The 17,158-nt window shown below is 41.1% G+C and overlaps 1 protein-coding gene across 1 annotated transcript in view; it reads left to right on the plus strand.

Moving 5' to 3' along the window:
• The window catches only part of LOC124111737 (vacuolar protein sorting-associated protein 51 homolog), a 53,072-nt gene that overhangs the window by 17,761 nt on the left and 18,153 nt on the right, over nt 1-17,158 (plus strand). The window contains exon 12 of the mRNA XM_046471527.2: nt 427-569. Within this exon, the coding sequence (XP_046327483.1) occupies nt 427-569 (143 nt within the window). The remainder of the gene's footprint in view (nt 1-426; nt 570-17,158) is intronic.

Genomic DNA, 17,158 nt, shown 5'->3' on the forward strand with positions numbered 1-17,158 from the left:
CTGTACTATCCTTTATGATACCCTCTCAATATTCTTTATAATACTTTCTGCAATATTCTTTATTATGCCCTCTGTACTACCTTCTGTAATACCCTCTGTACTATCCTTCATAATACCCTCTCAATATTCTTTATGATACCCTCTTTTCTACCCTTTATGATACCCTCTGTCCTCTCTTCTATAATACCCTCTGCACTATCCTCTATAATACCCTCTGTAATACCCTATCAGATCCAGATCCTTTGGGAAATATGCTGCGCCGTAGCACCAATTTATTTAAATGACCATCTATTGATAACATTCAGCTTTTTACATCCAACTTATTGGGACCAGCTAACCCTGCTCCAAAAATAATACCCCTGGATAACACAACCCAAAGTGAGCTAAGCAGAAGCACCCCTTCTACCCCAGGACATCTTGTTCCAGATTGTCTGACAGATATCCGCCAGAGTCTGGCCGCGCCCCGTCTGGTAGGAAAACAGGACGGCAGCACCAACCTCGCCGAGTTGCTTGGCAACATGCAGTCATCAATTGTTGACCAAATCAAGTCTGTGCTGGCTAACCTACAGGTAGGTCATTGTCTGTATTCTGTACTAGGCCAGGCAAGCACTGGTGAGACCAATGACAGTGATCATTGCTCAAGCTTTGTGTGCCTGCTCAAGACCATCTTCCCGAGTCAAGGGTGTTAACTGACTTTAAGAGTCCAGTTTCCAACCTTGAACTAGGTTGGAATTTCCAGGCTCGATCACCAGTTGCTGTAACTAGTTAAGTCCCTTCTATTTCCCACCTATTGACCAATAAAATTCCACCTCTCACATCACTTGTAATTGCTTCAAACAAAATGGCAGCGCCCAGTCAAGACCATCTGATCACGATGTCACGGGGATTGACAATACCACTGGTATCACGTTACACCTGAACAAATAGTCAGAAATGATGAAATCACAGAAATACAACTCTAAATCCTCTTGCTTCACACATTTATTTATTATTATCACAACAACAAAAAACAGTTCTAAATGAAGGGATGGTTATTAAAAGTAATAGTTACTGGGCACATCCTCTATCATTCTAACAAGTTGAACTATGCTACTTCTGCCATTACAAGAGATAACCCTATCAGCTCCTGTTCCATCTTAAACGTATAACAATCTCACAAACAGACAATTCAAGTATCGTCAGTACCTAAGTATTGATGATATAGGTATCGGTGAATCTTTACAACTCTAGGATCAACCCATGAAGATTTTGAAGGTTCCAAGTGTTGTTAGACAGCGTGATCTTTGACATAAATAGTCAGTATTCTGTATCCAGTTTCCCATGTGAATGAGGAGTAGTTTGTCTATCTTTATGAGAATATTTAACAAGGTTTTGCAAGGACAGAAGAGGCAGTCAGCTACTGTCATACATTCTTGATCTAATTGTAAACAAACCATCATCAGAGAGAGACACTAAGTTTATTGCTATATTTACATTGTTTACTGTGACCTGTGAAGATCTGTGGAGATCTGGGGTAGAATAGGCCTTCAGCAACCCATGTTTGCCATAAAATATGACTATGCTTGTTGTAAGAGGCTACTAATGGGATCGGGTTGTCAGGCTCACTGACTTGGTTGATGCATGTCATCGTATCCCAATTGCCTGGATCGATGCTCATGATGTCAATCACTTGATTGTCTGGCCAGACACGATTATTTACAGACCACCGTCATATGGCTGGAATATTGCAGAGTGCAGCGTTAAACAATTAACAAACAAACAAACATTGTTTACTGTAGGCTTTGTTCTGTGATATGTATCATTGTTTCCAGCATGTGGACCTGACATGACAACAAACTGCAGTAGGTTCAGATACAAATGTGTCACTGTACTAATGCGAACCACTGACACGCCCACTTTTCTCATAAGTCTCATGTTGGCAATGATTTCATGATTTACAGTATGTACAGACTGCTGTGATACAGCTGGAATGTTGCTGACTGTTACACAACACACATTCAGTCCTCCCTGTTACAGGGGTCCTTTAAAACACTTCTTGCCAGTCAACACAAGATGAAGATCAAACTTCAATATTTGCACGCTGCTGCCATACAGCTGAAATATTGTAAGGCTGAAAACAATAAAGAATTGGTCCTCAGGCTATGACTTTTGAAAATATAGTGCGGGCGGGCAGTGGTACCAGTATTTATTTTGCTTGTTCAAACTAGTATGTAATAGAGGTGTAACGCTACGGGAGGATCGCGATACGATACGTATCGCGATACAGGGGTCGCGATACGATACGTATCACGATACAGTGTTTACTGGTACAAGCTAAGCCAAGTTGATGTCTTTCTGCTCTCTAAAAGATGTGACAAGTACAGTTGAAGAAGATATAAGGTGTTTATTTACTGTCACAGCAAATTGTAAGCAATACAGTATGTTTTACTGAAACAACAGACTGGCTTTGAAACTGTTAAACGTATTTCATGTATTTTCTTGAGTATAGTGCGCACTCAGGTATAATGCGCACCCCCCTCTAGCGGGTTCAATATTTTGGAAAAAAAGAAATTTGAATATTATGCGCAGAAAGAAATTACACCGTACCCCTTCAGCGAAGACCGGCAAACGAACGGGTGATGAGAAACTTTGTCAGTACAAATTCGAAATTTGAGATAAAAAATCACCAGACATGTTGATTTACCGTTTAAATTGTATTTTTTGTTCAGCTAGGCATTGTTTTATATCCAGGGATTAAGATTACCTTGTGTATTTTCTCGTAAACTAAGCCTGACACAGCAATCAGCTGTCCACACGTTTTCTTGGAATCTACCGGTGATTCGGTCAAGTCACACCCAATGATATAACTTTACAGGATTTTAATGCAAGGATCGGCAAAAGTTGTATCTGAAACTATTTTTTTTATCAGGAATAATATATTCCAATATCTTGTTAATTTAGATGCAGCTTTTACTAAACATATTTAAAATAATAATAACCCTAAGCGAAGCAGCTGATCGCTATTGCCGGGTATTATTTTTTACATGGAACCAGTCTGACCAGTCACCGTCAAGGCTCCTGTGCACGTGATCGCGAGTATTACGTGCTGACATAGAATCGTCCAACAAACACAAATATGACTTTTAACGAATCAAAGTATGGCATTTATGATATATGTATCCATTCTCTGTCAACTAAAGTTCGTTTCAAGGCATCAATAGCGGTAATCTGCGGTTAGCGGTTAATAACGGTGAGTTGGGCGATCTTCCGATCGCTTCACACACAATTTCGCCGAAATTAATTAAAACAGTATTAAAAGGAATTTTGAATAAAATTAATGAAATAAGTTACAAACATAAGTCCAGACATACAAAGAACACTTTTTATAGCCAGACAGTGTAATTACATGAATAATTTGTGAACTTCAGTGTGGATTTGTTGACATGGTCTTTCCGGTGTTACGTGCTCACGGTAATGTCTTTCCATGGGAGAAAAAACATTAATTTGTGTATAATGCGCACCCCGTTCTACACAGCTGTGTCTTTTTGGAAAAAAAGTGTGCACTATACTCAAGAAAATACGGTAAATAAAACTGTGTTATGAAAATGTCGTATGTATCGTGATACATGCTTTCCAAATCGATGCATCGTATCGTGGGCTGTGCATCGGGATAAAATACTGTATCGCCGTATCGTTACACCACTAGTATGTAACCAAATAAACAGTTGTGTACCATCAACCTGGGAAAGGGCCTCCCTACAAAAAGAAGCATACAAACTCCTATTACCGCCATGACCATAACACAAGATGGAGATGTGCAGTAATTCAGTGTGCATGTAAAGGGAAGTAACTGCGTGCTATATTGGATCGCATGGTGTTTAAGTGTTAGGATTTTTAGGATGTCAGTATTAATTATGGGAGGGGGTTGGGCACATGTGGTGATGAGGATGTCAATATTACATATAGGAGGAGGGGGTGGGGCACAGGTGGTGAGGAGGATGTCAATATTACATATAGGAGGGGGTGGGACACAGGTGGTGAGGAGGATGTCAATATTACATATAGGAGGGGGTGGGACACAGGTGGTGAGGAGGATGTCAATATTACATATAGGAGGAGGGGGTGGGGCACAGGTGGTGAGGAGGATGTCAATATTACATATAGGAGGGGGTGGGACACAGGTAGTGAGGAGGATGTCAATATTACATATAGGAGGAGGGGGTGGGGCACAGGTGGTGAGGAGGATGTCAATATTACATATAGGAGGGGGTGGGGCACAGGTGGTGAGGAGGATGTCAATATTACATATAGGAGGGGGTGTGAGACACAGGGGATGAGGTGAATGTCAATATTACATATAGGAGGGGGTGGGGCACAGGTGGTGAGGAGGATGTCAATATTACATATAGGAGGGGGTGGGGCACAGGTGGTGAGGAGGATGTCAATATTACATATAGGAGGGGGTGGGGCACAGGTGGTGAGGAGGATGTCAATATTACATATAGGAGGGGGTGGGACACAGGTGGTGAGGAGGATGTCAATATTACATATAGGAGGGGGTGTGAGACACAGGGGATGAGGTGAATGTCAATATTACATATAGGAGGGGGTGGGACACAGGTGGTGAGGAGGATGTCAATATTACATATAGGAGGGGGTGTGAGACACAGGGGATGAGGTGAATGTCAATATTACATATAGGAGGGGGTGGGACACAGGTGGTGAGGAGGATGTCAATATTACATATAGGAGGGGGTGGGACACAGGTGGTGAGGAGGATGTCAATATTACATATAGGAGGAGGGGGTGGGACACAGGTGGTGAGGAGGATGTCAATATTACATATAGGAGGGAGTGGGACACAGGTGGTGAGGAGGATGTCAATATTACATATAGGAGGGGGTGTGAGACACAGGGGATGAGGTGAATGTCAATATTACATATAGGAGGGGGTGGATCACAGGTGGTGAGGAGGATGTCAATATTACATATAGGAGGGGGTGGGACACAGGTGGTGAGGAGGATGTCATTATTACATATAGGAGGGGTGGGATACAGGCGGTGAGGAGGATGTCAATATTACATATAGGAGGGGGTGGGACACAGGTGGTGAGGAGGATGTCAATATTACATACAGGAGGGGGTGGGACACAGGTGGTGAGGAGGATGTCAATATTACATATAGGAGCAGGGGGTGGGGCACAGGTGGTGAGGAGGATGTCAATATTACATATAGGAGGGGGTGGGACACAGGTGGTGAGGAGGATGTCAATATTACATATAGGAGGAGGGGGTGGGGCACAGGTGGTGAGGAGGATGTCAATATTACATATAGGAGGGGGTGGGGCACAGGTGGTGAGGAGGATGTCAATATTACATATAGGAGGGGGTGGGGCACAGGTGGTGAGGAGGATGTCAATATTACATATAGGAGGGGGTGTGAGACACAGGGGATGAGGTGAATGTCAATATTACATATAGGAGGGGGTGGGGCACAGGTGGTGAGGAGGATGTCAATATTACATATAGGATGGGGTGGGGCACAGGTGGTGAGGAGGATGTCAATATTACATATAGGAGGGGGTGGGGCACAGGTGGTGAGGAGGATGTCAATATTACATATAGGAGGGGGTGGGACACAGGTGGTGAGGAGGATGTCAATATTACATATAGGAGGGGGTGTGAGACACAGGGGATGAGGTGAATGTCAATATTACATATAGGAGGGGGTGGGACACAGGTGGTGAGGAGGATGTCAATATTACATATAGGAGGGGGTGTGAGACACAGGGGATGAGGTGAATGTCAATATTACATATAGGAGGGGGTGGGACACAGGTGGTGAGGAGGATGTCAATATTACATATAGGAGGGGGTGGGACACAGGTGGTGAGGAGGATGTCAATATTACATATAGGAGGAGGGGGTGGGACACAGGTGGTGAGGAGGATGTCAATATTACATATAGGAGGGAGTGGGACACAGGTGGTGAGGAGGATGTCAATATTACATATAGGAGGGGGTGTGAGACACAGGGGATGAGGTGAATGTCAATATTACATATAGGAGGGGGTGGATCACAGGTGGTGAGGAGGATGTCAATATTACATATAGGAGGGGGTGGGACACAGGTGGTGAGGAGGATGTCATTATTACATATAGGAGGGGTGGGATACAGGCGGTGAGGAGGATGTCAATATTACATATAGGAGGGGGTGGGACACAGGTGGTGAGGAGGATGTCAATATTACATACAGGAGGGGGTGGGACACAGGTGGTGAGGAGGATGTCATTATTACATATAGGAGGGGTGGGACACAGGCGGTGAGGAGGATGTCAATATTACATATAGGAGGGGGTGGATCACAGGTGGTGAGGAGGATGTCAATATTACATATAGGAGGGGGTGGGACACAGGTGGTGAGGAGGATGTCAATATTACATATAGGAGGGGGTGGGGCACAGGTGGTGAGGAGGATGTCAATATTACATATAGGAGGGGGTGTGAGACACAGGGGATGAGGTGAATGTCAATATTACATATAGGAGGGGGTGGATCACAGGTGGTGAGGAGGATGTCAGTATTACATATAGGAGGGGGTGGATCACAGGTGGTGAGGAGGATGTCAATATTACATATAGGAGGGGGTGGGACACAAGTGGTGAGGAGGATGTCAATATTACATATAGGAGGGGGTGGGACACAGGTGGTGAGGAGGATGTCAATATTACATATAGGAGGGGGTGGGACACAGGTGGTGAGGAGGATGTCAATATTACATATAGGGGGAGGGGGACACAGGTGGTGAGGAGGATGTCAATATTACATATAGGAGGGGGTGGATCACAGGTGGTGAGGAGGATGTCAATATTACATATAGGAGGGGGTGGGGCACAGGTAGTGAGGAGGATGTCAATATTACATATAGGAGGGGGTGGATCACAGGTGGTGAGGAGGATGTCAATATTACATGCAGGAGGAGGGGGTGGGACACAGGTGGTGAGGAGGATGTCAATATTACATGCAGGAGGAGGGGTTGGGGCACAGGTGGTTAGGAGAATGTCAATATTACATATAGGATGAGGTGGATCACAGGTCATCTGAAGCGTTGTGCATGTCGCTCTGCAGAGTTATTCCCCTTTGACAGTCAGGGGGCCTGTTGAAAATGTGGACTTTTAATTCCAACCACAAGACTTTTGTTTGTTTTGTGTGTGTTCTTGGGCAAGGTCACTGATGTGTATATTAATTTACTTACATGCCCTGTGTTGTGTTGTCACCGATCAAGAGCACTTGGTGGATTCCTTGGTACTCTTGTTTTATTTTTTCCGAAATGAAAAAAGTACAATTACGGTACAACTAATTGAATTCCCATGAATATGCATAACTATGTCTTTCTTATGGTGAGTTTTACACTTAACAAAAAGGTGCGGTCGGGTAGCCTAGTGGTTAAAGCATTCGCTTATCATACTGAAGACCTGGGTTCAATTCCCCACATGGGTACAATGTGTGAAGCCCATTTCTGGTGTCCCCCATCGTGATATTGCAGGAATATTGTTAAAAGCGACGTAAAACCATACTCACTCACTCACTTAACAAAAAGGGCATAAAATGTTTATAAACAGGTCTTAATTGAATTCCATCACAAGAGTTATGGAAATTGACCCTTTGAAAGCTCCATAATCAAGAGGTCACCCTGACTGTTGGACAGTTACAGCCACATATGAATCGCCCTGAATAAGTTCTAGGTTTGTCCGTTCAATACCAGTGCTTTTGAGGTTTCACCAGACTGGTAAACATCTCCTTCATTAAGCTGACATGGTGGGCTATAACTGAAATACTGTTGAAAGGGGCATTATTGTGTTTATTCTCTTGACAGACAATGTTTGCTTGTTTAATAATGAAGACCATCATGTTATGCACACCTGATTCACTCACAAATAGATGACACTTGGTATGGCTGGCACGTATTGAATATCTAATATCTAATATGTAGCTGTTGGCTACAACTCCACACAACACATGAATTTGATTCCCCAATATTGATGAAATGCGTGAAGACTGATGCCTGATGTCCCCTTCACTCACTCACTCACTCACTCACTCACTCACTCACTCACTCACTCACTCACTCACTCACTCACTCACTCACTCACTCACTCACTCACTCACTCACTCACTCACTCTCACTCACTCACTCACTCACTCACACACTTGAGCACCCAACCAACCACCCACTCACCCATTCACTCACTAACTCACTCACTCACCCATTCAAACTTGAACACCCACCCACCCACTCACTCACTCACTCACTCACTCACTCACTCACTCACTCACTCACTTCAATACCCAGCCATCCACTCACCCATTCACTCACTCACTCACTTGAACATCCACTCACTCACTCACTCACTCACTCACTCACTCACTCACTCACTCACTCACTCCTGTGTGGTATAAATGATTCAACAGGCGCAAGCTGTTACGTTGAATCTAACATGCAAAACCATCTCTCGGCAAGTGCGGATCGCCAGTCTCGTCTGCAGGGAAACATGGAGACAGCTGGCTCTGCTGACAGTAATTCATGTTTGCAGTACACTCAGTGGTTTGGGTGTGTTTTTAGATTTTGTTACGTACGACTTTTACAAGATTTAAGCACAATTACGATATACAGTAAATTTTCAATTTACGCAAAACAGTTGACTATGGGCTTGTTATGTTTTTTAGTTTATGATAAACATTTGACTTATTTTACGTTACGTTAGTTTTTTAAAAGTTATTTTACATTAAACAGCATACTCCATCACGATCCTAATTTCATAGTCACACGATGTCAAAAACAATTTGGCTTTATACTGCTAAACAACAGCATGTTAACAGTATGTATTAATTGGACGCGCTTGATGAAAGCATGTGTGTATTAACCATTGTAGGTTTCCAGCATGGCCATCAACAGTAAAAGTAACTGTTTCTGAATTAATAACCAGACAAAGAAACATATACTGTATAGAAAATATTATTGAAACACCCACAGTTGGGTTTATGTTTAATCAACAAGTTATTACCTCGTGCTTCATCACTGTCACCTGACCGGCTTGTCAGTTCCACCTGTCACATCGTCATGGTGTTGGGAATACCAGAGATAGCAACAGTACAACTGGCTAGAATGTATTTTTAATGAATAGTTTGTTTTGTGGAAAATATCCAAATGTAAAAAATGTTGTGTTTTTAGTGAAAATGTAAAGATTGTTTGATGGTGCTCAGTAAATAAATAGCAACAGTACAACAGGCTGTAGTGTATTTTTAATGAATAGTTTCTTACTGATTTATCCCCAAGAAGTGATATATCCCCTAGATACAGGTTAATGTGGGTGTGTTAGTATGTAGTGCTGGTGTAAGTGATTTATCCCCTAGATACAGGTTAATGTGTGTGTGTGTTAGTATGTAGGGCTGGGGTCAGTGATTTATCCCCTAGATAAAGGTTAATGTGTGTGTGTTAGTATGTAGTGCTTGTGTAAGTGATTTATCCCCTAGATACAGGTTAATGTGTGTGTGTTAGTATGTAGTGCTAGTGTAAGTGATTTATCCCCTAGATACAGATTAATGTGTGTGTTAGTATGTAGTGCTGGGGTCTGTGATTTATCCCCTAGATACAGGTTAATGTGGGTGTGTTAGTATGTAGTGCTGGTGTAAGTGATTTATCCCCTAGATACAGGTTAATGTGTGTGTGTGTTAGTATGTAGCGCTTGTGTCAGTGATTTATCCCCTAGATAAAGGTTAATGTGTGTGTGTTAGTATGTAGTGTTAGTGTAAGTGATTTATCCCCTAGATACAGGTAAATGTGGGTGTGTTAGTATGTAGTGCTAGTGTAAGTGATTTATCCCCTAGATACAGGTTAATGTGGGTGTTTTAGTATGTAGTGCTTGTGTAAGTGATTTATCCCCTAGATACAGGTTAATGTGTGTGTGTTAGTATGTAGTGCTTGTGTAAGTGATTTATCCCCTAGATACAGGTAAATGTGGGTGTGTTAGTATGTAGTGCTAGTGCAAGTGATTTATCCCCTAGATACAGGTAAATGTGGATGTGTTAGTATGTAGTGCTAGTGCAAGTGATTTATCCCCTAGATACAGGTTAATGTAGGTGTATTAGTATGTAGTGCTTGTGTAAGTGATTTATCCCCTAGATACATGTTAATGTAGGTATATTAGTATGTAGTGCTTGTGTAAGTGATTTATCCCTGAGATACAGGTTAATGTTGGTGTGTTAGTATGTAGTGCTTGTGTAAGTGATTTATCCCCGAGATACATGTTAATGTGTGTGTGTGTTAGTATGTAGTGCTGATGTAAGTGATTTATCCCCTAGATAAAGGTTAATTTGTATGTGTGTGTGTTAGTATGGTAGTGCTGGGGTCAGTGATTTATCCCCGAGATACAGGTTAATGTGGGTGTGTTTGTATGGTAGTACTGGTATAAGTGATTTATCCCCTAGATACAGGTTAATGTGTGTGTGTGTTAGTATGTAGTGCTGGTGTAAGTCATTTATCCCCTAGATAAAGGTTAATGTGTGTGTGTTAGTATGGTAGTGCTGGGGTCAGTAATTTATCCCCTAGATGCAGCAGTGCTCCAAGCTGCAAGTGAATTGGTCGCATTTGCAAGTGAACTTTGAGAAATGCAACAAAATATTTTAAGACACATATCTGTTGGCAAGTGTGGAAAGATCATGAATGTAAGGTAATTGGCGCCAGTTCATTTCGCATTATCCAGCCTCACAATATAGTCCACAGAGTATGGATAACAATGTGGTCCACAGAGTATGGATAAAATGGCTCCCACAATCCCTTGCATTAGCAGACGCCCAAACATGGAGACTTCTGTCGATTTGAAAGGTAATTCAAAATTAAAACGAACCATTACATCATATTTTCAAGTTAACGTGACTGAAACATCAAAAGAAACCAAAAAACCGATGTCACCCCAGAAAAGAAATCAAAAGTCGAGAATGTTCAATCACGTGTGTTTAAGGAGTCGTGATTGCTAGACTTTGACTGGTTACGATATGACAAATCATCAGATATGATGTTTTGTGATTTTTGCACACATGCAAGTGTTTCTTTTGCTGGAAATACTGGTTTCGTGAATGGCAGTCAGAATTTTAAGCGGGAGAATATTGGAGCACATAGTAATTCTCACGGACATAGAGAGTGTAGTGACTACATTTTATGCAGTAGACAGAAACGTCAATATCTCAATCAGCTATTGTGCAACAATGTCATGCACTAGATACCAAAACTGATCAGAATTCAATACTGCATATTGTATTGGTAAAGAAGAAATGGCATTAACAAAAAACTTTAAATATAAAAAAATGTCTTTTCAGCAACATGCATAGAATTTTGAGCCCAACATTTTGTAAACCAACTATTAATAGATATAAACAGAATGTTCTCGATGCAACAATGGAATTAAAATTGTCTCTCAACTCACTCTCATTTAATTGAATTTTGTTTAAATACATTATAGCTGTATTTTTTATGGATTCAAATTGTTAATTGTATCTATATATTTCCACTTGGTGACTTGCTTGATATTAACTGGTTTCATGGGCAATAAACCATAGAACACCTGTAATTACTTTGTGTGGCAGGCAGCCTGTGATAAACAATCTATATTCCCTCCTGGTGACATCTGTACCAGGCTGAGTCACGGCAGCCATGTTGTCTTGTCATGGGGCTTGTAGACTGCCAGCAGCCTGGTCGTGTTAGAATGGTGAGGCACAATTGTCTTAATGTTAATTGCCCCACAGTTACATACTGACCTTGTCAGGCCCCAAACATTGCACCACAATCTGAATACCAACTTTGTCAGGCCCCAAACATTGCCCCACAGTCTAAATACCAACTTTGTCAGACCCCACAAATTGCCCCACAGTCTAAATACTAACTTTGTCAGGCCCCAAACATTGCACCCCAGTCTAAATACCAACTTTGTCAGACCCCACAAATTGCCCCACAGCCTAAATACCAACTTTGTCAGGCCCCAGACATTGCACCACAGTTTAAATACCAACTTTGTCAGACCCCACAAATTGCCCCACAGACTAAATACCAACTTTGTCAGACCCCAGACATTGCACCACAGTTTAAATACCAACTTTGTCAGGCCCCAGACATTGCACCACAGTTTAAATACCAACTTTGTCAGACCCCACAAATTGCCCCACAGACTAAATACCAACTTTGTCAGACCCCAGACATTGCACCACAGTTTGAATACCAACTTTGTCAGGCCCCAAAACACTGCCCAAAAGTCTAAATACCAACTTTGTCAGGCCCCAAACACTGCCCCACAGTCTAAATACCAACTTTGTCAGGCCCCAAACATTGCCCCACAGTCTAAATACCAACTTTGTCAGGCCCCAAACACTGCCCCACAGTCTAAATACCAACTTTGTCAGGCCCCAAACACTGCCCCCCAGTCTAAATACCAACTTTGTCAGGCCCCAAACACTGCCCCACAGTTTAAATACCAACTTTGTCAGACCCCAAAAATTGCCCGTCAGACTAAATTCTAACTTTATCAGACCCCAAACATTGCCCCACAGTCTAAATACCAACTTTGTCAGGCCCCCAAACACTGCCCCAAAGTCTAAATACCAACTTTGTCAGGCCCCAAACACTGCCCCACAGTCTAAATACCAACTTTGTCAGGCCCCAAACATTGCCCCACAGTCTAAATACCAACTTTGTCAGGCCCCAAACACTGCCCCAAAGTCTAAATACCAACTTTGTCAGGCCCCAAACACTGCCCCACAGTTTAAATACCAACTTTGTCAGGCCCCAAACACTGCCCCACAGTCTAAATACCAACTTTGTCAGACCCCCAGACACTGCCCCACAGTCTAAATACCAACTTTGTCAGGCCCCAGACACTGCCCCACAGTCTAAATACCAACTTTGTCAGGCCCCAAACATTGCACCACAGTCTAAATACCAAATGTGTCAGGCCCTAAACACTGCCCCACAGTCCAAATACCAACTTTGTCAGGCCCTAAACATTCCTCCACAGTCTAAATACTGACCTTGTCAGGCCCCAAACATGGCCACAGTCCAAATACCAACTTTGTCAGGCCCTAAACATTGCCCAAAGTCTTCATACCCACTTTGTCAAATCCCAAACATTGCACCAGTCCAAATACCAGCATTGATAAGCACAGAACATTGCAACATGGTCTGTGTAGTAGTGTGTTGTCCTTATATTCAAACCTACTTCACTATTACAGAAAACATTTTGGTTTTTGATCTGAAAATCCTGCCCTGGGAAATGGTCCTCCTTATCATGAAATCTAGCTGTTTGGCCTGTTTAGAAAAGCATGTACAAGTTGGCGAACCCCCTATATGTACGACACAGCGTTAGTATGTTTGATGTGGTGTTTGCTTGCCACATCACAGTTGGGTCTTCTGGTTTCCGCTGTGGCCAGTGGCTGGTCACACAATTGCTGAAATAGTTGTACAGTGATCCCTCGCTACAGTGCTACCTTTGGGGTACTTCGGGGTACTTACGGGGTACTTACATATTTCTCCAAAGAGTCATAAACATGATACTAGTACATTGTTACATGTGTGTCAGTAGGTTTGTCCTGTTGAACTGGCTTCAGAGAGTTTGGGGATTTTAACAGCCACTTCGGACACAGTCTATTTTGCAGTCGGATGGCAACACTTGCTTATGCACCTTGTAGTATCCCATAAACCCTGTGGATGCACCCTGATGGCCATCTCTGTTCAGATTCATTACCCACTCATGAAGAGATCACCCATTACATGACAATACAACTATGTTAAACAGTGTCATGAAGAGATCACCCATTACATGACAATACAACTATGTTAAACAGTCTCATGAAGAGATCACCCATTACATGACAATACAACTATGTTAAACAGTCTCATGAAGAGATCACCCATTACATGACAATACAACTATGTTAAACAGTCTCATGAAGAGATCACCCATTACATGACAATACAACTATGTTAAACAGTCTCATGAAGAGATCACCCATTACATGACAATACAACTATGTTAAACAGTCTCATGAAGAGATCACCCATTACATGACAATACAACTATGTTAAACAGTCTCATGAAGAGATCACCCATTACATGACAATACAACTATGTTAAACTGTCTCATGAAGATATCACCCATTACATGACAATACAACTATGTTAAACAGTCTCATGAAGAGATCACCCATTACATGACAATACAACTATGTTAAACAGTCTCATGAAGAGATCACCCATTACATGACAATACAACTATGTTAAACAGTCTCATGAAGAGATCACCCATTACATGACAATACAACTATGTTAAACAGTCTCATGAAGAGATCACCCATTACATGACAATACAACTATGTTAAACAGTCTCATGAAGAGATCACCCATTACATGACAATACAACTATGTTAAACAGTCTCATGAAGAAATCACCCATTACATGACAATACAACTATGTTAAACAGTCTCATGAAGAGATCACCCATTACATGACAATACAACTATGTTAAACAGTGTTTGATAACTTCACGTTTTTTCATCAGCTGGTCATTCAAATTGTAGCACTGTGCAACTGAGCTGTGAAAAGTCTACTCTACTCTGAGACGGATAATCTACTCCCGATAGACACTACTTCAGTTCACAAAACACACCTTGCATGCATCTCAGAACTTGTTGTAGATAGGCCTGTTGACATGTTTTACTTGAATTTGTAGTCAAGTTATACCATACAGTTATATACGAGTTATACCATACAGTTATATACCAGTTATACCATCCAGTTATATACCAGTTATACCATGCAGTTATATACCAGTTATACCATACAGTTATATACCAGTTATACCATACAGTTATATACCAGTTATACCATACAGTTGTATACCAGTTATACCATATGGTTATATTCCAGTTATGCCATACGGTTATTTACCAGTTATACCATATGGTTATATACCAGTTATACCATACAGTTATATACCAGTTGTACTGTTGAAGGTGGTGGAAGCAGCAAGAATACAATCAGATGTTTCACACTTGTGGTTCAGTGGTCGTGACTAATCCTACATCTGCTCCCTATGTTGTTTTTCTCCAAAAATATACAGTACATTCTGTCAAAGCCTAATGATATGAGAAAGTTTTTGTTATGATATATGTAGATTGCTGAAATGTATTTTGTGTGAAGCATTGTCCCATGACTGTTAACACAATACCACTTCCACCTGTTGCTGTGGCAGTGATAGTTCATATTCACTTCTCTGCCAATTACACAAACTTGGTCTTTTGTCTAGGGAATTTTTGTGTGCTGTCGGAGCACACACAACTCTGTCCTCATAGTCAGCTGATCATCGGTGATGATGACCGTGATGTTGCCAGCCCTGACTCATGCATATATATACTCATCAGCAGTCTTCCAAATGAAGGGGTCCTGGGCCCGTGAAGTTTGCCTCTGTACTATTTGAATCTAGGGGCAGCCAATATGTGTCATTATTGACATTAGCTATCACAGGGTCCCTAGATCTGTGTGCTAATTTCTAACACTGGATCAGATCACATTATTAGCATTTTTTAGCTGGCTACAACAGTACTTAATTTATATATTACGTGCAGAAATGATCTCTGGCTTACAAAGTTATATATTATGTGGAGGAATGATCTCTGGCTTACAAAGTTATATATTATGTGGAGGAATGATCTCTGGCTTACAAAGTTACATATTATGTGGAGGAATGATCTCTGGCTTACAAAGTTACATATTATGTGGAGGAATGATCTCTGGCTTACAAAGTTACATATTATGTGGAGGAATGATCTGTGGCTTACAAAGTTACATATTATGTGGAGGAGTGATCTCTGACTTACAACAGTACATAAGTTATATATTATGTGGAGTTATGATCTCTGGCTTACAACAGTATTTAAGTTATATATTATGTGGAGGAATAATCTCTGGCTTACAAAGTTATATATTATGTGGAGTAATGATCTCTGGTTTACAACAGTATTTAAGTTATATATTACATGGAGGAATGATCTCTGGCTTACAAAGTTATATATTATGTGGAGGAATGATCTCTGGCTTACAAAGTTACATATTATGTGGAGTTATGATCTCTGGCTTACAACAGTATATGTTACCTATCTCTTATTAATCATGTTAATAGCAGTCTTAGTATAATAGTGATCACAGAATTGTGTGGTGTGCAGAATAACAGAACATAGCCTATAGAGCTAAAACTTTGAATGAATGATCTCAGCTGTTGTGTCTCTAAAAAGTGATCACAGAATTCCGATCTGATATTAAACATGGACACCATGGTAGCCATATTGAAAATGTAATTTTTGCCAAATTATCAGCCATTTTTAAATATACTTTTCTCAAATATGATATGCAGCAAGCATGTAGTATGCGATGTAACATATAATACATTTTGGGGCATCTTTTTATTTTATTTTTATCAAACATGCCATAAAACCTTTGACCTTTATGTACAATGTTTTTTAAGTGTTTCTATATTTTTGACATCTTCACTGAAACTGCAAGGCCTTTGTATCAATCTCAGCTATATGTCTCTTGTCTTCGGCAACCCATACTTACTTTAAAACGCAACTACATGTATGCTTGTTGTAAGAGGCGACTAACGGGATCGGGTGTCAGACTCGCTGACTTGGTTGATGCATGTATTCCAAATGCATGGATCGATGTGAACGATCTCTGGCCTAAAACAGTATTTAAGTTGCATATTACCTGGAGGAATGATCTCTATCTTAAAACAGTATTTAAGTTATATATATATGGTGGATCAATGTTCATGATGTCAATCACTGGATTGTCTGGTTCAGACCTTATTATTTACAGACCGCCGTCATATAGCTGGAATATTGCTGACTGGGGCGTTAAACAACAAACTAACAAATATATGTCTCTTAAACATTGCCCATAGAATTATGATTCAATAATAATCATGACTGCTTTTGATCCTTCTAAATTCTTCTTGTTTTTCTAGGTTTGTAAAGAATCAAGACATCATTTGTATTAATGTAAAAGTAATGTTTTAGTTGCAGTGCCTCATGAGGTGATACTGTCTCACAATCACTGCAATCACAAATCTGCCAT

This window comes from Haliotis rufescens, unplaced genomic scaffold, assembly GCF_023055435.1.
Source record: "Haliotis rufescens isolate VD_foot unplaced genomic scaffold, xgHalRufe1.0.p SCAF_12, whole genome shotgun sequence".
Classification (NCBI taxonomy): domain Eukaryota; kingdom Metazoa; phylum Mollusca; class Gastropoda; order Lepetellida; family Haliotidae; genus Haliotis; species Haliotis rufescens.